The following is a 22,218-nucleotide window of genomic DNA, read 5'->3' on the forward strand; positions in this document are numbered from 1 at the left end:
GCCGGCTCGCTTCCCCCGTCTGCGCGTCCTGAAGCGCTTGATCAGCGCAGCAGCTCCGCCGACTACAACGTTCAGCAAAACGTCCGAATAAACGAAATCCAGTAGAAGATTGTGTGGCGTGTTCTGCCGAATGTTCAGCAGCTCATCCCTGGTATTTATATAAATAAAAATTGACCCTTATGACTGGTTTTGTGCTCCAGGATCACAAATTATGTCATTTTGCTTATCTAGTGCATGCATCTTAATTTAAGAATTTTTTAGATATTTTGACTGGAAACAAAAGAAAAATATTAAGTAAGATTAGCCTTACTGTGTAATGCCGTGTAATAAGCTCCAGAAATAACAGCATGCCTGATTCTCACACTTCACGTCCAGAGTTTTAATGTCTTGAGCACTTGGCAGCTCAGCAGCGTAATTCTGTTAAAAAGAAGACAAAACACATCTGTGTCTAATAAAAAAACACTGGTAAAAATGCAGCCCTTCTGTAAATAAAGAGGGAAAGTGTAAAACATTCTCCGAGTATTTAGACGCAGATGGAGAATTTACAGCATGAAGGTTAAACTCCCATGTGTTCTGATGTCGAAAAGCTTCATGGTGAATCATTCTGATATAAACCTGATGAAATTAATTAAGTGCTATGCATTAAATTTGTTACATATTTAAATAACCAATCCAACCATCACATAAACTCTGAATCTTTAGTATCAGTCTACACTACCGTTAAAACATTTAAAAGAAGTCTCTTTTTAAAATCAAGGCTGCATTTATTTGATCAAAAATACAGTAAAAATTGTGAAATATTATTATAATTACAAAAATCTGTTTTCTATGTGAATATCTGATAAACTGTAATGTATTTCTGTGATGCGCAGCTGTATTTTCAGCATCATTACTCCAGTCTTCAGTGTCACATGATCTTCAGAAATCAGTATAATATGCTGATTATTAGAAACATTTCTGATTATCAATGTTGAAAACAGTTGTGCTGCACAATATTTTTTATCGAAACCGTGATGCATTTTATTTTTCAGGATTCACAGATGAATACAGTTCAGAAGAACAGCATTAATTAGAAATAGAAATCTTTTGTAATATTATAAATGTTTTACTCTCACCTTTGATCATTTTAATGCATCCTTGAGGAATAAAAGCATTTATTTCTTAAAAAAAAAAACAAGAAATGACCCCAAAGTTTCGAGCGGTAGAGTATATGTGTTAAATAGCACATGCAAAGTCAGTTTTCCTTTAAATATAAAGCAAGTGATTTGAGGTGCAGTGTGAAATGCGTCTTATCTGTCAGACGGATGAGCCGATGATCCACAGATGGCTATAAATTCGTTTGGCAGCGGTCGGGACACATGTGCACTCTGATCTTTGTAATAATTCACTTTGATTATGTAATTGTGCCTAGACATGCAACGTATCGCAGTGACCCCGAGTTGCAGCGACTGGCGTCTGTGCGGTCCGAGTCGGAGGGCAGCAGGTGTTTTTGTTTAGCTGGCGCAGATAAGCATGTAGAGCGAGGAGAAACCCGATCCCATCACATGAGAGTGGCTAATAGCCCTTCTGATTGTTCTCACTGTGTCTGTGCAGAAACTCAACTCAGCCGAGCCTGTGCTGGAAGTCCAAACAGGTGTGTGTTTACATTAGAGCTGTCAGTTAATTACATGATGTGCCAGTCGCAAATTAATCGCACATCAATTTTGGCTGAGAAATCACCCTCCAAAAGATCACTTGACGTCACAATTGTGTTAAAATGAGAAAAGCATTCAATAGACATTACAAAAAGTAGCTTTAGAAATAAATATTTTGATTCAACATTGCATAATGACAATAAATGGGGTATTAATGAAATATGAAATGATGCTCTCAAAATGAAATTAAAAGCTGGAAGTCACTGTCTTAAAGGGATAGTTCACCCAAAAATGAAAATTCTGTCTTGATAATACAAAAAGTATTCTCGTAGCTTCGTACAATTACAGTTGAACCACTGATGTCACGTGGATAATTTTAACGATGTCCTTGCTACGTTTCTGAGCCTTGATCGTGGTAATTACATTGCTGTCTACGGAGGATCAGAGAGCTCTCGGAATCCATCAAAAATATCTTAATTTGTGTTCTGAAGATGAACGAAGGTCTTACGGGTTTGGAACGACATGAGGGCGAGTAATTAATAACAGAATTTTCATTTTTGGGTGAACTATCCCTTTAATGAGTGAGTCATTGAATCATTCATTCAACCGATTCATTCAGAAATGAAGCAAGTCTTTATAAACGAGTCACTGAATCACTCACTCACTCAATTTGTTCCAAAATGTGGATTCATTCAGTGACGAATCAGCGCTGTGTGTCGATCCAGAGACTCTACAGTTCTGCTGTGTCCTTGATTGGAACAATTTTAATTGGCGATATTGAGGAAAACAGACAATATTGTGTCTAAAATGTAACAATATGAACTTCTTGTTTATTGAACTGTTGTATAAATCAGTATCACATTTGCAATCATGCAGATATTGGGGAAAACAGTTCTGCTGGTGTGATATTGCTAAATTATATCAATGATATAATATCATGATATAAATATAAGAGGGTGATTTTTTTTGTCCTATCTTGAATTTTAGGCTCATATAAGTGCGTTCTAATAGACTCGATCATGCAGTCAGTCTTCCTGCATCGTTGCATCAATGCATTTTTTCCAGAACCGCACCAAATTAACGAGGTAAATCCAGTCCTAGTATGAACAGCAGCAGTGAATCAGTCATGACTGGAGTGTGTGTCTGTGTGTGTCTGAGTGAGTTTGTGTGTGTGTGTGTATGTGAGTATGTGTGTGTCTGAGTGTGTGTGTGAGTGTGTGAGCGAGTTTTTGTGTGTGTGTGTGTGTGTCTGAGTGTGTGTGCATGTGAGTGTGTGTGTGTGCACTGCTGGGAGACGCCAAGACGACCTGCGACAAGTTTACAGGCCAAAATCAGAGGCCTATTACTAACACACAGCTCCAGACACATGCACAAGAACACGCTTTATTACACATTAAAGTGCCTTAAAAACAAGAAGCCAATCAGTGAATGCATGCGGCTTTTGACTTGTAAATAAAACGATTTAAATCTCACTGTGACAGATTGCATTCAGCTTTCAAATAAAACGCACGTGACTGAGGTTTTGACGCTCTCGTCACACTTTCCCAGCAGCCTGTTTGGCTTTATTGATCAGTTTATGCAGGAATGAGAAGAAGAACAGCATGTTATCGTATTCTCCCGTGTACTCGGAGAAATAGTGGCTGTGCAGGTCCTTCAGAAAGTAGTAAACGGCCTCTATTGTGGCCAGGTACGTGTCTGGACAGCCTTTCTGATGCCGCCAAAAACAGGTTCTTCTGCTCTTCAGCTCCACGTTCGGTAAAGCTGTGGAGAAATAACATCCGTTCAGTCTGAGATGAGCAGAAGAAATTGCCAAAAACTCAATTCAAACGGGTGAAACGTTGCAAAAAAGCCCAAGCAACCAAACAAGACAACCAAAAAAAGCGAGTGAAGAATACCGTCAAGTTTGATGTGAATTTTGATTGTTTCTAGTTTATGGATTATCCAGTGTAACATTTGTTTTTAGTTCATTTACTTTGATTCACTACTCATTATATATAACTCAAAATGTATTCGTAATTAACATTTGCATATTTTTTTATTGTGATTCTGAGTCATGTGACACATATACACAATACAACCATTTAATTTTTTCTTGTTTTAACCCTTACATTGTGTTCTGGCCATTCTGACCAAGAATTTAATGATATTTGTATTTTTGGGATTTTTCCCCCAACTTGTTACACTTGTGGTCAAAAATGACCAGCCTACAAGAAATCGCTTATAAATTTCTCATAATGTATTATAATGTTACCCAATACTAGATTCCATTTTTTTGAAAGAAACTTGTTTTCTTTCAATTAGCAAATTTCTTTCTGGAACTGATTGATCGTAGGCCTCACTGATCTCAGTTTTTGAGTGAATCTTGCCAAAATGATGCACAAATAATGTGTTTGCATAGCATGACCTCCGATCAATGAGACTATGATCAATATGCTCCAAAAAGAAATAAACACCTGTGCTAACTGAAAGAAAAGTAGTTGATAAAAAATTTGAATGCAATATTTGGTGGTGATAAAGCATAATGAGAGATTTACAAACAATTTTTTTTTTTTTGGAATTTGAGATCAGAAACACCAAATTAGGTAAAGGATATCCAGCAGCACGAGGCAAAGGATGAGTTTTGAACCAGATATTGTAATTAGACATTGAAGAAGGTCACATTTCAGTTTTTTCTCTCACACTTGCTTTTCTTCATAGAGTGCCGAATTTTACGCCTGAGTTAAACAAACACAGAGAGATGTGAGAGTCTTCTGCACCTTGAAGACGTTCGTCTGTGATGATTCTGGTGGTCTGGTTCCAGGTGCTGTCGATGAACACCACTCTCTGGATCGGGCAGCTGTGCGTCTCGGGATCTGCGTCGGTCACCTTTAACCTCTTCACTCTCGGCTTCCCGTCGGCGGAGAAATGCTCCCACAGTTCCTCCACCGTCATGGCGTCGGGACCGGGAAACACCAGCACGATCTGCGGGAAGAACAGCGTGTGTTAACATGTCAAAATGGCTGAAAAACTGAATTCGAATTTTGTACTTAAATATTATCAATATTCTAATTATATTCGAATTTAAAAGGCATCATTTCAGTTAGAGGGGGATAAACGCTTTTTTAAAAGGCATCATTTCAGTTAGAGGGGGATAAACGCTTTTGTCTTCTCTCTCGAGGCCACAAGAGGGCGCATCGAGCAAAATATTACTAATGCATGTTTAATGCACGTTTCTTCAAAGTAATAAAATAACACGACTATCTTTGAAAAAAGTGCATAATGTTTAACTTAATATTTATAAACCATATATAATTCATTAAGTTGCTTAAACAATTAGAAACAAAACAACATCATGTATGTATGTATAGTTTAATACAAAGGACCGAAAACCAATCACAAAGAGTACTTTCTTCATTTAAAAACATGAGATGCAGTGGGATGGATGGGAAAGCCCCCATAAAGTCTGGAGACGTGTTTTTTGAAAGTTGAACTTACATTAATGGCTTTCTAAACATGCGTCTCTTGTGCGAGACACGAGTGCAGCGGTGATACATGTCCCTCGAGAAAATGCAATAAATATGCGTTGTGTGTGAACGGCTTGGTTTCAGTTTTGAGATTTAAATATTGGTTGTTGTTTTTTCGAATACGAGCTTTACATGTTGATTAGTTTTGTTTGATATAATATTGGTTGGTTTTGTTCAGTTACAAGATTTAAATATTGGCTGGTTTTGTTCGATTTTGACATTTAATTGTTTGTCGGTTTTGTTTGCTTTTGTTTTTTTTTAGATTTAAATATTTGTCAGTTTTGTTCGATTATTACATTTAAATATTTGTTGGTTTTGTTCGATTTTGAGATTTAAATATTAGTCTTTTTTTTTCGATTTTGAGATTTAAATATTTGTCAGTTTTGTTCGATTATGAGATTTAAATGTTTATGAGATTTAAATGTTTGTCGTTTTTTTTCAATTTAAATATTTGTCAGTTTTGTTCGATTATGAGATTTAAATGTTTATGAGATTTAAATGTTTGTCGTTTTTTTTCAATTTAAATATTTGTCAGTTTTGTTCGATTATGAGATTTAAATGTTTATGAGATTTAAATGTTTGTCGTTTTTTTTCAATTTAAATATTTGTCAGTTTTGTTCGATTATGAGATTTAAATGTTTATGAGATTTAAATGTTTGTCGTTTTTTTTCAATTTAAATATTTGTCAGTTTTGTTCGATTATGAGATTTAAATGTTTATGAGATTTAAATGTTTGTCGTTTTTTTTCAATTTAAATATTTGTCAGTTTTGTTCGATTATGAGATTTAAATGTTTATGAGATTTAAATGTTTGTCGTTTTTTTTCAATTTAAATATTTGTCAGTTTTGTTCGATTATGAGATTTAAATGTTTATGAGATTTAAATGTTTGTCGTTTTTTTTCAATTTAAATATTTGTCAGTTTTGTTCGATTATGAGATTTAAATGTTTATGAGATTTAAATGTTTGTCGTTTTTTTTCAATTTAAATATTTGTCAGTTTTGTTCGATTATGAGATTTAAATGTTTATGAGATTTAAATGTTTGTCGTTTTTTTTCAATTTAAATATTTGTCAGTTTTGTTCGATTATGAGATTTAAATGTTTATGAGATTTAAATGTTTGTCGTTTTTTTTCAATTTAAATATTTGTCAGTTTTGTTCGATTATGAGATTTAAATGTTTATGAGATTTAAATGTTTGTCGTTTTTTTTCAATTTAAATATTTGTCAGTTTTGTTCGATTATGAGATTTAAATGTTTATGAGATTTAAATGTTTGTCGTTTTTTTTCAATTTAAATATTTGTCAGTTTTGTTCGATTATGAGATTTAAATGTTTATGAGATTTAAATGTTTGTCGTTTTTTTTCAATTTAAATATTTGTCAGTTTTGTTCGATTATGAGATTTAAATGTTTATGAGATTTAAATGTTTGTCGTTTTTTTTCAATTTAAATATTTGTCAGTTTTGTTCGATTATGAGATTTAAATGTTTATGAGATTTAAATGTTTGTCGTTTTTTTTCAATTTAAATATTTGTCAGTTTTGTTCGATTATGAGATTTAAATGTTTATGAGATTTAAATGTTTGTCGTTTTTTTTCAATTTAAATATTTGTCAGTTTTGTTCGATTATGAGATTTAAATGTTTATGAGATTTAAATGTTTGTCGTTTTTTTTCAATTTAAATATTTGTCAGTTTTGTTCGATTATGAGATTTAAATGTTTATGAGATTTAAATGTTTGTCGTTTTTTTTCAATTTAAATATTTGTCAGTTTTGTTCGATTATGAGATTTAAATGTTTATGAGATTTAAATGTTTGTCGTTTTTTTTCAATTTAAATATTTGTCAGTTTTGTTCGATTATGAGATTTAAATGTTTATGAGATTTAAATGTTTGTCGTTTTTTTTCAATTTAAATATTTGTCAGTTTTGTTCGATTATGAGATTTAAATGTTTATGAGATTTAAATGTTTGTCGTTTTTTTTCAATTTAAATATTTGTCAGTTTTGTTCGATTATGAGATTTAAATGTTTATGAGATTTAAATGTTTGTCGTTTTTTTTCAATTTAAATATTTGTCAGTTTTGTTCGATTATGAGATTTAAATGTTTATGAGATTTAAATGTTTGTCGTTTTTTTTCAATTTAAATATTTGTCAGTTTTGTTCGATTATGAGATTTAAATGTTTATGAGATTTAAATGTTTGTCGTTTTTTTTCAATTTAAATATTTGTCAGTTTTGTTCGATTATGAGATTTAAATGTTTATGAGATTTAAATGTTTGTCGTTTTTTTTCAATTTAAATATTTGTCAGTTTTGTTCGATTATGAGATTTAAATGTTTATGAGATTTAAATGTTTGTCGTTTTTTTTCAATTTAAATATTTGTCAGTTTTGTTCGATTATGAGATTTAAATGTTTATGAGATTTAAATGTTTGTCGTTTTTTTTCAATTTAAATATTTGTCAGTTTTGTTCGATTATGAGATTTAAATGTTTATGAGATTTAAATGTTTGTCGTTTTTTTTCAATTTAAATATTTGTCAGTTTTGTTCGATTATGAGATTTAAATGTTTATGAGATTTAAATGTTTGTCGTTTTTTTTCAATTTAAATATTTGTCAGTTTTGTTCGATTATGAGATTTAAATGTTTATGAGATTTAAATGTTTGTCGTTTTTTTTCAATTTAAATATTTGTCAGTTTTGTTCGATTATGAGATTTAAATGTTTATGAGATTTAAATGTTTGTCGTTTTTTTTCAATTTAAATATTTGTCAGTTTTGTTCGATTATGAGATTTAAATGTTTATGAGATTTAAATGTTTGTCGTTTTTTTTCAATTTAAATATTTGTCAGTTTTGTTCGATTATGAGATTTAAATGTTTATGAGATTTAAATGTTTGTCGTTTTTTTTCAATTTAAATATTTGTCAGTTTTGTTCGATTATGAGATTTAAATGTTTATGAGATTTAAATGTTTGTCGTTTTTTTTCAATTTAAATATTTGTCAGTTTTGTTCGATTATGAGATTTAAATGTTTATGAGATTTAAATGTTTGTCGTTTTTTTTCAATTTAAATATTTGTCAGTTTTGTTCGATTATGAGATTTAAATGTTTATGAGATTTAAATGTTTGTCGTTTTTTTTCAATTTAAATATTTGTCAGTTTTGTTCGATTATGAGATTTAAATGTTTATGAGATTTAAATGTTTGTCGTTTTTTTTCAATTTAAATATTTGTCAGTTTTGTTCGATTATGAGATTTAAATGTTTATGAGATTTAAATGTTTGTCGTTTTTTTTCAATTTAAATATTTGTCAGTTTTGTTCGATTATGAGATTTAAATGTTTATGAGATTTAAATGTTTGTCGTTTTTTTTCAATTTAAATATTTGTCAGTTTTGTTCGATTATGAGATTTAAATGTTTATGAGATTTAAATGTTTGTCGTTTTTTTTCAATTTAAATATTTGTCAGTTTTGTTCGATTATGAGATTTAAATGTTTATGAGATTTAAATGTTTGTCGTTTTTTTTCAATTTAAATATTTGTCAGTTTTGTTCGATTATGAGATTTAAATGTTTATGAGATTTAAATGTTTGTCGTTTTTTTTCAATTTAAATATTTGTCAGTTTTGTTCGATTATGAGATTTAAATGTTTATGAGATTTAAATGTTTGTCGTTTTTTTTCAATTTAAATATTTGTCAGTTTTGTTCGATTATGAGATTTAAATGTTTATGAGATTTAAATGTTTGTCGTTTTTTTTCAATTTAAATATTTGTCAGTTTTGTTCGATTATGAGATTTAAATGTTTATGAGATTTAAATGTTTGTCGTTTTTTTTCAATTTAAATATTTGTCAGTTTTGTTCGATTATGAGATTTAAATGTTTATGAGATTTAAATGTTTGTCGTTTTTTTTCAATTTAAATATTTGTCAGTTTTGTTCGATTATGAGATTTAAATGTTTATGAGATTTAAATGTTTGTCGTTTTTTTTCAATTTAAATATTTGTCAGTTTTGTTCGATTATGAGATTTAAATGTTTGTCGTTTTTTTTCAATTTAAATATTTGTCAGTTTTGTTCGATTTTGAGATTTAAATATTTGTCTTTTTTTTATTTTTCGATTTAAATATTTGTCAGTTTTGTTTGCTTTTGAGATTTGTATTTAAATATTTTTTTTTCGATTATGAGATTTAAATGTTTGTCGTTTTTTTTTTATTTAAATATTTGTCAGTTTTGTTCGATTTTGAGATTTAAATATTTGTCGTTTTTTTTCCGATTACGAGATTTAAATATTGGTTGGTTTTGTTCAGTTACAAGATTTAAATATTGGCTGGTTTTGTTTGATTTTGACATTTAATTGTTTGTCGGTTTTGTTTGCTTTTGAGATTTAAATATTTGTCTTTTTTTTCCGATTTTTCGATTTAAATATTTGTCAGTTTTGTTCGATTTTGAGATTTAAATATTTGTCGTTTTTTTTCCGATTACGAGATTTAAATATTGGTTGGTTTTGTTCAGTTACAAGATTTAAATATTGGCTGGTTTTGTTTGATTTTGACATTTAATTGTTTGTCGGTTTTGTTTGCTTTTGAGATTTAAATATTTGTCTTTTTTTTCCGATTTTTCGATTTAAATATTTGTCAGTTTTGTTCGATTTTGAGATTTAAATATTTGTCAGTTTTTGCTTTTGAGATTTAAATACTTGTAGTTTTTTTTAGATTTTTCGATTTAAATATTTGTCAGTTTTGTTCGATTATGAGATTTAAATGTTTGTTGGTTTTGTTCGATTTTTCGATTTAAATATTGTTTTTTTTTCCGATTTAAATATTTGTCAGTTTTGTTCGATTGTGAGATTTAAATGTTTGTCGGTTTTTATTCGATTTAAATATTTGTCATTTTGTTCGATTTTTCGATTTAAATATTTGTCAGTTTTGTTTGCTTTTGAGATTTAAATATTTGTCGTTTTTTTTCCGATTACGAGATTTAAATATTTGTGGTTTTTTTTTTCGATTTTTCGATTTAAATATTTGTCATTTTTTGCTTTTGAGATTTAAATATTTGTAGTTTTTTTTTTCGATTTTTCGATTTAAATATTTGTCAGTTTTTGCTTTTGAGATTGAAATATTTGTCGTTTTTTTTCCGATTTTTTTATTTAAATATTTGACAGTTTTGTTTGCTTTTGAGATTTAAATATTTGTCAGTTTTGTTCGATTACGAGATTTAAATATTGGTTGGCTTTGTTCGATTATGAGATCTTCTCGCATTGATGTTCTCTTTTTCCGCAATATTTTGAATGAAGAACGCAGCAGCGCCGCATCTAGTGGCTTCAACTGGATAGACTAACAAAAACATTAAAATGCAACGACACTTACATAGTCATCGCATCTCGTGGGCCACTGATAAAGCAGCCTGACGCTGAAATTGGAATGCAGTGTTTTTGCATTCGAATGTGGATTTATATTTTAAATTTGATGAATATTAAAAATTCTATATTTTATTTGACAGCCCTACGGCTCACATTCTCTGTGCTCTGGTCCAGCTCAGGGATGCAGGGGTAGGTGTAGATGGTGACGTCTCGCGGCGCTAGCAGTCTGGCCTGCACCGCCGTGCTCTTCCCGTCCGTTTCGTTGGGGTGTTTGATGATGTCGATCTTCACCGGCAGCTAGAAAACAGCAGACGTGAGCTTTAACAAACACAGCGTTTGACTGCAGAACTCTTCCAAAGGGTCATAAAAGGAGATGTTTATTCATTTGATAGCCGCATGTGGCGAACATTAACCGAAAACCTTGCTCTCAAATCACTTTGTTTTTCTTAAACTATGAGAAGAATGAGTATTTGCGAGCCGTGAGTCCACCTCAGGAATTTCCAGTGGGTTTTTAGAAAAGTGGTTGTGGATTTATGGAGCAAGTCGTGTTGTAGAACATCTCTTCCAGTAATGCTCACCGCAGAATTTATTTCACTCGTAAATCCAAAACCACCATTCTTAAAACAGTTCATTCCTCGAGGAACCGTGAGGAACTGGGTTGGTCCACAAATTAAACTCATAACAGCTCTATTTGTGCACATTTAAATTAAACTCTGGCGATAACCAATAACAGCGAGTCATTCGCATCCAGTTATTTCAGCTGTTTGTTATGCTGCAAACTGGTATTTATCATATTATCATAATCATAAATACACTAGTTTGTAACACAAATGGTTTTACTGTTTACTGCATATGTTACTGTTCTAGTTATGAACTCACACATTCAATTTTTTTATTGAATTTCAAATAATAGTCTGCAGTCAAATTCAATAGGTTCTCAAGACCTTTGACAAACAACGTAAAAACCAAATGAATAGGCCTACATTTCTCATAATGTCTTATACTATTATATAATAAAATATAAATATATCTTATAATATGTAAAAAAAATAAATAAAATTAAAGAGCACCACATATTACAAGTTTTGGGTTTTGTTTTGTTTTAGTTTTTCAGTTCTGGAGAATTCTGGGAAATGTGACTAACGTTACTGTGATAATGACTTAAACTTTAGACTTTTGTTGTTGTCTTTTGTCACATTGAAGCTTTACAGTATCAGTCCCCATTTACTTTCACTGAATGTTAAAAAAGGGGCAGCGTGAACATTCTGCTAAACATCTCCTTTTGTGCTCCACAGAAGAAAGAGTTTTGGTAAGAAAATGATGACAGAATGGACTCTTTACACTGAATTGTTATTTCAGATGCGCTCAGTTCTAATCTAATACTAACAGCACAAAAGCAGTGTTAAGTCGCTGGGGTATATTTGTAGCAATAGCCAACAATACATTGTATGGGTCAAAATTATACATTTCTCTTTTATGCCAAAAATCATTAGGATATTAAGTAAAGATCATGTTCCATGAAGATATTTAGTAAATTTCCTACCGTAAATATATCAAAACTTAATTGTTGATTAGTAATATGCATTGCTAAGAACTTAATTTGAACAACTTTAAAGATGATTTTCTCAATATTTAGATTTTTTTGCTCCCTCAGATTCCAGATTTTCAAATATTGTCCGATCCTAACAAACCATACATCAATGGAAAGATTATTTATTCAGCTTATGACTGGTTTTGTGTTCCAGGATCACAAATGAAGTCATTAGTGACGCCAGTATGAATGATGATTCTGTTCGCGTCGCGTCGCTATGGATTCACACACCTCGACGCTCGGAACGTCCCGCGTCTCCAGCCCGACCAGCGCGCAGCAGCTGTAGCAGTAGAACATGCGCGACGCGCCGCACCGCGAGCACTTCCTCCGGCCGACGCGCTGCGCGGCATCCAGCGGGGCGTGCGACGCGAGCCGCAGGCCGCTCAGAGCGCTGCTCTCCTGATCCGACATCGCCACAACAACCCACGTGTGCACCACGCACCGGAAACACTACCGCGCCGCAGGAAACAGGAAGCGGAGCGGCGGGCGGTATCCTAGCAACAGACGCGTCGCTGATGTTTGAGCTGGAGAAGAACAACATTCACTCTCAAGGACTGGTGAGTTCAAATAGTGACTATTAACTAGATTAAAACTGCTAAGTTAACTATAATTACTAATATAAGTGTTAATACTGAATGATTCTCACGAAAACGGCCCAAAACTTCTGTGGTGCCTGTCAAAAAGTTATAATAACATCTTTTTCTGAGTAAGACTCTTCTCTGACACACAACTGAAGCTTTGGGCTGATTTCGTGATAGATATATATCTATATATATATCAGTGGTGTTTTAAAATGAGGAGGCAGTTTTATACATAAATATTACATAAAAAAGAGAACAAATATAATTATATTTTGTATTTTATTAATATTATTTTTTATTTTATTTAATATTTTTTAATACTAATTATACATTTCATAGTGTTTTTATGCATTTTTATATTTATTCCAAAATAATAACTAAAGGCAGTAACAATTTTAGCAATATTTTGGAAAAAAATTTACAATAATGTTTTAACATGAGCTAAGAATAAACAATAGCCTACTTCTGCAGCATTTATTAATCTTAGTTCATATTAATTTCAACATTTACTAATGCACTATTAAAATCAAAAGTTGTGTTGGTTAACATTAGTTTATGCACTGTGAACTAACTGTAATACTGTATTTGTATTAACTAATGTAAACAAAGATTAATAAACACTGTAATAAATGTTCATGTTAGTGAAGACATTAAATGGCACCTTATTGTAAAATGTTACCAATATTTTTTATTTGTGAACTGATGTTCAGCTGTTCTTTTTAATAGTCAACTTATTTCGGGTCATCGTCAGAATCATGTTTATATTAATTATTAGCCCCTGAACTCATTCTTTCAGACGGCCTGGGTATGCTTATATGGACGGAACGCCACTGATATATATATTATTATATATATTTTTATATATTTTTTGCGTCAACAAACCGGCAGAAAAACCGTCGAATCCACGAAGAACCACATCTTTGTTAGTTCTTGATAATAATATTATTATCTTAAAAAATAATATTAATTATCAATATTAATCTATAGCTTTAAATACATATTTTAATCATTTATATTAATGTAATCATTTTAAATATTAATTATTTTAATATTTACAATAATATTTGCATCTTGTATAAATAATTTAAAACTGAAATATATATCCTTGTTTTTTGCCTTACGGTAATGAGAATTTGTGTTTAATTGTCACGATGCAGTGATTCTAAAACAGGTTTAATTTTGTGTGGTGTGTTTCTGATGTTGAAATGTGAGCCGGTCGTTTATGTTCAGTCTCGGTGTTGTTTTAGGCTCTAACAGATTCCGTTCAGATTCAGGGCTGTGATGAACGCAGTCGACGTGTCCGTGGCTCACGCTTTTGATTGTGTTTGTCGCAGATATACTGAACTCATGCTCTGTGCTGAAGGCAACAAACAAACCTCAGATGAACGAGAAGGAAACACGCTTTTAAGATAAAACCCAAGACATATTCATGAAATGACAAGTGGTTCTGTGTAAAGATTCACAGACGGTGATGCCTGACCCAGATGCTCCGAATCAAAGCCTTTTATCTGATGGAGGAATAATGTGGCTTTAGTGTGAGGCCCGTCAGCCGCCGTTTACATTCAGAACATGTTACAAATTATCCACTAAATCCACCTTTGCATGACTTGGCAGAAGAGCTCACCTACACTAACTCTGTTTGGGTCAGAGGAGTGTGTGTGTGTGTGTGTGTGTGTGTGTGTGAGAGAGAGAGGGAGGGTGGTGTGTGTGTGTGTGAGAGAGAGAGAGAGTGTGAGTCCACAGACTCATGGGGACTCGTGTCACGGTGGGGACCTAAATTGTGGTGTGTGTGTGTGTTAGAGTGTGTGTGTTAGTGTGTGTGTCTGTTAGAGTGTGTGTGTTAGTGTGTGTGTGTGATAGAGAGAGTGTGTTTGTGTGTGTGTGTGAGAAACTGAGTGTGTGTGAGTGTGTGTGTGTGTGTGTGTGAGAGCAGAGAGAGAAAGTGAAAATCAAAAAATAAATGATTAAATATCGATTCGATTGTAAATGATTTCATTGTACAAGTAAGAGGGTGTGTCGTGAAATGAGAGACTGAGATAACGATCCTAAAAATTCCAGTATTTGACCAGATTTAACATAAAGGTCTTACTGTAAAACACTGTTCAGAATTTTACTGTCGATTGTCAGTTTCTGTCCAAACCGAACATCTTGTTTGATAGAGAACGAGGACCTAAATGTCTGGAGATGAACGTTCTCGCAGTCGTTATAATGTTAAACAGAGAGAATCAGATCCATGCAGTGACTGATGAAGCGGATCAGAAGCGTGTGTTTTCTGTGCTGTATAAACACCCGTCGTGTGTCCAGATAAAGACCACAGGAACAAATCTCACAACACACCACTCCATAGAAAGGAACAATATACATGTTTAATCATATAAAATCTCCGATTTCTAGCAGCAAATGATAAACTCCTGCAAACTCTGTGTGTGTGTTTGCAGCACAGCGATCCAGAACACAGACGGTTCACTGCGGTCATGAACTCAGAGCCAGCGACACATAAATATCATAAATAACACACAGCAACACATGGACACGATCGCATTAGAGCGCGATTATGAGAAACGAAATGCGGTCAGACTCCCACGTTAAAGCATCGACTCATCGTGTGTTTACCAGAATTACTCCAACTGACTGCATGCTGAAAGCGGCTCAATGTGAGGGCGGATTGATGACGGGAAGGAAAATCATTAGGACATTTGGATGGAAGATTATGAAGACAAACATAGTATTTCTTAGAACTGATGGATCAATTGCATGCATCAAAAAAAGAGTCAAAATGAAGCAAGGCATCTGCTATTATTTTCTCACTGAATTGTAGAAATGAGAAGGGAATGTCTCAAACTAAAATCACAACTCCTCAGTATGAATGTTGATGGGATGTGAATGTATTTATGCAGTATAAATGGAGCGATATAAACTGTGATGTTTAAAGAACAAACACAGCGCTGCCGTGTTTAATGAGAATGTACGTCTGTATAAATGCATTGCAGTGTTTATCTGGTGTTTTCATTGTTTTGGGCTCTAATGGTGGTGAAAGTGCCATGAACAGAAACATAAACATCTCTCTGAAATATAAAAATAGCTTCATCTCAAAAATACAGATGAGTTTTTATAACTGTTAGTTTACATGAGTCCAAAACACTTTCATATATGAACATCTTTTACCAGTGTCTCTGTGTGAGTGAGTGAGTGTGTGTGTCAGTGTGACAGAGTGAATGTTTTATTGATAGAGTTTGATGAATAAGACGAGTAAAGCCAAACAGATGCAGTAACAGCGTGTCTGGTGTTTCTTCTTCACGCCAGCTTCTTCTCGTCTTCCCTGCACTTTCGAGGGATGAAGTGAGAAGAGATGCTCTCCTTCCTCGTCTTCTTTCCTCTCAGCGGCCGGCCCTTCTGTGACAGAGAGATGAACATCTCTTTGCCGTTTTTAGTCCATCTGACGGACGAGTACGCCGTGTAGTAGTTCTCTAAAAACACTTCTTTGAAGTTGCAGCTGTCGTTGTAGTCTTTCTGTCCGGGAAAGAAGAACAGATCGTAAGGTACGACAGAAGCGAGATGTATTGCATTGTGTTGTGTTTGCTGAATTATCCGTGGCATGTGTTATATTTACTCTTCAATGAAAGATGAGAGAGAGAGCGTTAGCTGGGAATCTGATTAACTGGTGTATGTTGTGTGTTTGCAGGACGGATGGCTTTATACTTTGCCCTGTAACATTCCGGTGCGGTTCATGGAAATATAATACTGGCTCTTCAGTCCTTTTATGGCCAACACACCGCCCTCCGAAACCGTCCTGATCTCCAGAACACCTGAAACACACACAGCGGATCGGCCTGAGCGCATGAAGACACGCTGGTTTTAGCTAACTATAATAATCTATATAGACACATTTACAAACTAATAAAAATGACAGAAACATAACAAAATGACTGTAACACTTTATTTAAAGCCTTTATGTATAATGCATTGTAAAGGGTTATAAGAGGGTTTAATGCATTTAAAATAAAGTGTAACCTAATTATTCATAATGTGAGTTGTAATACATTATATCTTGTTGTAAATAATTATAACCGAATTTAAAATGTATAGTGTAACAATGAATTGATAAGTGTTATAATGTATTAACTGTGGTTAGGTGCATTACAAGGCATAATTAATGCATTAAAACTACTTTTATTCTGCATTATACATAAAGGCTTTAAGTGTTACCAAAACTTTAATTAAAATTGACATGAAAGCAGACAATATAAAAATAAAATCTAATTTAAAATATTAACATATGATAGTATGCCAGTGATACTAAAATAACACTGACCTAAATAACAGTCCGTGTTAGTCTGTGGTAATTATTACAAACTTTATTTGAGATGCTGTTTGGGAGTTTATGAGGTAATTAATGGTTTAAAGGTGAAGTGTGCCATTTTTGGGGTGTTAAAATACTTCTGTTGTATCTCAGCTCAATATGCAAAGAAATTATTCTTACAATTCTGTTTAATAATGCAGGAATCACCTTTCAGAATCCATTCCTATAAAGCAAAATATTAGCATCAGATGGTTTGATTATGATCTACAGCGAGTTAAAGCTCCAGTTGCACAGATATTTGACAGCTTAAGCATCTGTTTGTTGTGTTTGGATGAGAAGCAGACACTGCTCTTGTCGTTTTGAGCTCCGTGTGTGTGTGTGTGTGTGTGTGTGTGCGTGTGTGTGTGCGCGTGTGTGTGTGTGTGTGTTTGTGTGAGTGTGTGTGTGTTTGTGTGTGTGAGTGTGTGTGTGTGTGTGTGTCTGTGAGTGTGTGTGTGTGTCTGTGAGTGTGAGTGTGTGTGTGTGTGTGTGTGTGTGTGCGTGTGTGTGTGCGCGTGTGTGTGTGTGTGTGTTTGTGTGAGTGTGTGTGTGTTTGTGTGTGTGAGTGTGTGTGTGTGTGTGTGTCTGTGAGTGTGTGTGTGTGTCTGTGAGTGTGAGTGTGTGTGTGTGTGTGTGTGTGTGTGCGTGTGTGTGTGCGCGTGTGTGTGTGTGTGTGTTTGTGTGAGTGTGTGTGTGTTTGTGTGTGTGAGTGTGTGTGTGTGTGTGTGTCTGTGAGTGTGTGTGTGTGTCTGTGAGTGTGAGTGTGTGTGTGTGTGTGTGTGTGTGTGTGTGTGTGTCTGGAAGTGTTTGCATCACATGTAAGTGGCTCCAGTGGTATAATAAGCTGCTGTCACGGCACAGCTCTGACAGAGCCTCACAACGCGTCTGCTTTTCTCTCCCGTCCCTCTCTGACCCTCACTGCATGTCTTGCATGCGCTCTGTGCGTGCAGTTGTCGGCCACATCTGGCTGTATCAATTTTTCTTCTTTTCAGCGCCAGCTGACGTAATCATTTTCCCTCCAGAGCAGAGATGCATACACGACCACTTTCTTCTCGTACACAACCGCGATTACTAATAACCAAACATGCTTGGGGCTGATGTTATGTATATACATGATCATTAAAGTGAATAATCAATGATTTAAATATTTATTTTTTCCATATAATAATTGATTATGTATCCATGCACACAGCATCAGCCTCCAGTCTCATTTTTTGTTGTTGTTTTGACGCTCTCTACACAAACTAGATTGCAGTCACTGAACTGAACCTCCATTCTGACCACATCTGATAACTTCTGACCACTAAGTCCTCTAGCGAAGGGAAAAAGAGTTATAAATACCCCCCCCAAACACCTGTTTCTCTTTACTCCTGTCACTTCTCGTCACACGGCCACGCGACCTGCTCATAATCCCACTGGAACCCTGACCAGCCGACATACAGTGAGAAAACACTCTCTGCTATAACTTAAAGGGACAGTTCACCCAAAAATGAAAATTGCCCTATAATTTACTCACCCTTAAGCCATCCTAGGTGTATATGACTTTCTTCTTTCAGATGAATCAAATTGGAGTTATATTTAAAAATGCCCTGGCTCTCCTAAGCTTTATAATGGCAGTGAATGGGTGTTATTTTTCAACAGTCCAAAAGAAGTGCAATAAAGTGCATCCATCCGTAATAAAAAGTGCCTCACAGGGCTCCGAGGTGTGCGTTTTTGTAAGAAACATATCCATATTTAAAACGTTACAAAACAGTAATCTCTAGCTTACGCTAACTGTCGTACACACGTTCACAATAGAACGCTGTTCCGGCGGATGACGTAGGATGAACTGACAAACGCGGAAGCGCAAAACAAAACGCCGGTCAATAATTAGAAGCACAAAATGAGGATTTGTAAAGAAAAATGTCTGGTTTTTCTTTGCTAAAGTACGGAAACTTTGCTTCCTTTGCTCCTGTAAACAAACATTGGTTCTCGCAAGACTAGCATATTCTCACTGGAGATTACACTACGCATAGTCCTATGTCATCCGCCGGAACTGCGTTCTATTGTGAACGTACGACAGTTCGCGGAAGCTAGAGAATACTGTTTATAAAGTTTTAAATATGGATATTTTTCTTACAAAAACGCACCCCTCGGAGCCGTGTGAGGCACTTTTTATTACGGATGGATGCACTTTATTGCACTTCTTTTGGACTGTTGAAAAATAACACCCATCCACTGCCATTATAAAGCTGGAAGAGCCAGGACATTTTTAAATATAACTCTGATTGGATTCATATGAAAGAAGAAAGTCAGCACCCCTCGGAGCCGTGTGAGGCACTTTTTATTACGGATGGATGCACTTTATTGCACTTCTTTTGGACTGTTGAAAAATAACACCCATCCACTGCCATTATAAAGCTGGAAGAGCCAGGACATTTTTAAATATAACTCTGATTGGATTCATATGAAAGAAGAAAGTCATATACACCTAGGATACCTTGAGGGTGAGTAAATCATGGGGTAATTTTCATTTTTGGGTGAACTATCCCTTTAAGAGGCCTTTACCAAATATGAGCTTTAGACACATTGTTTTAGATCAAAAAAGCAGCCCAAATTAATGTATGTATAAAATATTTGTATAAGCACCATCTAACGTTTGTTAATGCTATTTTCCGTCGCACAGTGATAAATCTTCCGTGAAGCTCTTGGCACGCAACAGAAAGATGAAGACGCTCTTACTGTAGCAGTTGTTGGGATCCTGCGTCCCGTTGATGTTCCCGAACTCGTCGATCATCAGAAACCACTGCGTGCGACTGTAGAGGCGTCGGATCCGAACGTCCCCTCCCTCCATGTAGTCGTAGTTCCTGGTGTGGCGCTCGTGTTTGGAGCAGTCGGTCACAGACTCTCCATCACACACACACACACACACTCGGCTGACCAGCAGTGCCAGCCACAGTCCACACGCAAACTCAGGCAGTTTCCATCGCAGCGTCCATTTGCGCATTATACTGCGTTTCTCAGGGAGTTCATGATCCACATACTGAAGGCTAAACTCGGGTTGGATCTTCAAGCTGTGGGAGATCCGCTCAGACCCTTTCCCAGTACAATCCTCAGATGCTGGCGTGACCTTTGACCTCCTGCAGCAGAATCTCCTCAGAGCAGTGTGTTCGTTTCTGCTGTTAATGACACAAATCAACAAACGGACGCTTCACACACTGTCCATTCCTGATGAAGATACAGGAGACAGGTCAGTTCCACAATAATCAGCATAATTCACATATAAAACAGTGTCTATCAGTGGTTGACCGATACAATATCTAGAGAGGGTTTATATATATATATATATATATATATATAGAAAGCATAATAATGAAATGTGATCCTGGAGCACAGAACCAGTCATAAGGGTCAATTTTGTGAAATTGAGATGTATACATCATCGGACACATATAAGATACACAAATGATTCCTGAATTCAACCGAACACTGGTTTTACACGATATTTACTGCAAGACATTTGATTATGAAATGGCAGGGCTGTCGGTAGATTTGGAACTGATGCTGGAGAGAATGAATGAGTGAGCCTATAGTACTCTATAGTACTCAATTATATCTCAGTATTCCTCTGTCACTACTTTAAACTTCTCAGTGATACTCTATTACTAATCTTAATTTCCCAGTGTCGCTCTATTGTTAGTTTTAAATGTATCAGTATCACTCTATCGCTACTTTGCCTAAATGTCTTTTTATGTTTACTTCAGATGTCTCAATATCACTCTGTCACTATGTTGAATGTCTGTGTTGCTCTATCACTACTTCAAGTGTCTCAATATCACTCTGTCGTTACATCGGATCACTCAGTTTCACTCTATTGCTACTTTAAATGTCTTAATATTGCTCTTTCTCTAATTTAAACATCTCAGTATTGCTCTATATCTACTTTGGATGTCTCAGTGTCACTTCTTCAAATATTTAAATATAGCTCTATTTCTACTTCAAATGCTTCAGTATTGCTCTATCACTTCTTTAAATGTCTCAATGTTGCTCTTTCTCTCATTTAAATGTCATAGTGTCACACTATTTCCACTGTAAATGTTTCAGTATCACTTATCTAAAATGTTTCAGTATTGCTCTGCTGCTATTTTAAATGACACTATATTCGCCTCTGTCTAGTTTCTGCCAAATTGATATATTGTTTTAACATCTTATGATAATTCTTTGTAAAAACAGTTTTTAAAAGTGATTTACCTCTGCTTCCAGATTGTGCACTTCAGTCCTGACGATTCCAGAGAAACTTCCAGTGTGACGCACAGAGAGAGGGAGCTTTGGGGCCGCCCGTCTGCGCTGTGCATCTTCTTCTCGTGTTTCTGATCGCTGTGCGATCTCTGATAAAAGCCTCCTGCTGACCTCACTTCTCTGCAATTACACGGCAGCCACTCAGCTGTCACTGGGATGCTGGTGTGAGAGAGAGAGACAGAGAGAGAGAGTGAATGAGAGCGAGAGAGAGAGAGAGAGAGAGTGAATGAGAGAGAGAGTGAAAGAGAGAGACAGAGAGAGTGAATGAGAGAGAGAGAGAGAGAGAGACTTAACACTGCTTTTGTGCTCCAGGGTCACATTTATGAAAAACCACGTGCTGTAAGATTCAGGATTTCTGGCATGAAGGGTCTCCTCTGTCATTTGTCGGTGTCGTACAGACAAACATCAAAGCCCGAGCTGAAGTCAAAGGCTGATGGAGAATCCACGAGGGTAATAAATCTAATCGAGGAAGCTAAACAGAGGGCCGTTTACTGCTGGAGCGGCTCATCTCTGCAGAAGGTCAAGCACTCTTTTACTTTCCTGTTTGTATTTAGGAGGCAAATGTACAGTTTTACACACCTGGCCTCCGCAGCTCTCAGCACATCAAACGTTCCCAGCGTTCGAGCCCCGAGGGAAGCGTTGCGTTCGGCCGCAGACACGCAGACCTCTGCTTCACTCTTTAATTTTCCAAACGATCGCTCGTAAAACGGCTGATCTACAAGCTCACGCTCGTTTGCAAACGCAGAAGCCGTGTACTTCCCTTTAAACTTTAAATACATAATGAAGCTTTACAGGAGCACGCGATTTGAAGATGTTTGTTTCTGAACAGAAAGAGCATCAAACGCAGACGTGTTTCTGTGGAGCTTCCATACAGGCTACGAATGTTAAAATGCTTTATTATGCGAAATAAGAATACAGCCTGTATTGCACTGCATCAAACAC

The 22,218-nt window shown here is 34.9% G+C and overlaps 2 protein-coding genes and 1 long non-coding RNA gene across 4 annotated transcripts; all 3 read right to left on the reverse strand.

Moving 5' to 3' along the window:
- Positions 1-3,003: 3,003 nt before the first annotated feature.
- dtwd1 (DTW domain containing 1) lies at positions 3,004-12,544 on the reverse strand. The gene is made up of 4 exons (XM_016488371.1): positions 12,310-12,544; positions 10,641-10,784; positions 4,391-4,595; positions 3,004-3,395 (listed from the first exon to the last, which is right to left on the reverse strand). The coding sequence occupies exons 1-4, from the start codon at positions 12,487-12,489 to the stop codon at positions 3,169-3,171; spliced, it is 756 nt and encodes a 251-aa protein (XP_016343857.1). The 5' UTR covers positions 12,490-12,544; the 3' UTR covers positions 3,004-3,168.
- LOC107690140 (uncharacterized) lies at positions 9,578-9,869 on the reverse strand. Its single transcript, XR_001634405.1, has 2 exons — positions 9,825-9,869; positions 9,578-9,729 (listed from the first exon to the last, which is right to left on the reverse strand). It is a non-coding gene; the product is annotated as an uncharacterized LOC107690140 (long non-coding RNA).
- Positions 12,545-15,046: 2,502 nt separating the features above from the next.
- LOC107690139 (fibroblast growth factor 7) lies at positions 15,047-21,328 on the reverse strand. 2 transcript variants are annotated; one of them, XM_016488373.1, is made up of 4 exons: positions 21,229-21,328; positions 19,720-20,156; positions 16,359-16,465; positions 15,047-16,169 (listed from the first exon to the last, which is right to left on the reverse strand). In XM_016488373.1, exons 2-4 carry the CDS (start codon positions 19,982-19,984, stop codon positions 15,954-15,956), a joined length of 588 nt encoding a protein of 195 aa, XP_016343859.1. In that variant the 5' UTR covers positions 19,985-20,156; positions 21,229-21,328; the 3' UTR covers positions 15,047-15,953. The 2 variants fall into 2 exon arrangements, with proteins under 2 accessions (XP_016343859.1, XP_016343858.1); XM_016488372.1 differs by having other exon boundaries at positions 19,720-20,205.
- Between the last annotated feature and the right edge of the window lie 890 nt (positions 21,329-22,218).

The sequence above is a fragment of the Sinocyclocheilus anshuiensis genome, unplaced genomic scaffold (genome assembly GCF_001515605.1).
Source record: "Sinocyclocheilus anshuiensis isolate Anshui unplaced genomic scaffold, SAMN03320099.WGS_v1.1 scaffold1705, whole genome shotgun sequence".
NCBI classification, from domain to species: Eukaryota; Metazoa; Chordata; class Actinopteri; order Cypriniformes; family Cyprinidae; genus Sinocyclocheilus; species Sinocyclocheilus anshuiensis.

Bases quoted from the DNA above. Each gene is read 5' to 3' on its own strand.
- dtwd1 (XM_016488371.1), bottom strand. From the start codon at position 12,489: ATGTCGGATCAGGAGAGCAGCGCTCTGAGCGGCCTGCGGCTCGCGTCG. The intron at 4,596-10,640 runs GTGAGCCGTAGG...TTCTTCCCGCAG, and splicing joins TGGACCAGAGCACAGAGAAT to ATCGTGCTGGTGTTTCCCGG. The intron at 3,396-4,390 runs GTGCAGAAGACT...ATTTCTCCACAG, and splicing joins CACAGACGAACGTCTTCAAG to CTTTACCGAACGTGGAGCTG.
- LOC107690139 (XM_016488373.1), bottom strand. From the start codon at position 19,984: ATGCGCAAATGGACGCTGCGATGGAAACTGCCTGAGTTTGCGTGTGGA. The intron at 16,466-19,719 runs GTAAGAGCGTCT...TGTGTGTTTCAG, and splicing joins GGATCCCAACAACTGCTACA to GTGTTCTGGAGATCAGGACG. The intron at 16,170-16,358 runs GTATAAAGCCAT...TTTCCCGGACAG, and splicing joins CCGGAATGTTACAGGGCAAA to AAAGACTACAACGACAGCTG.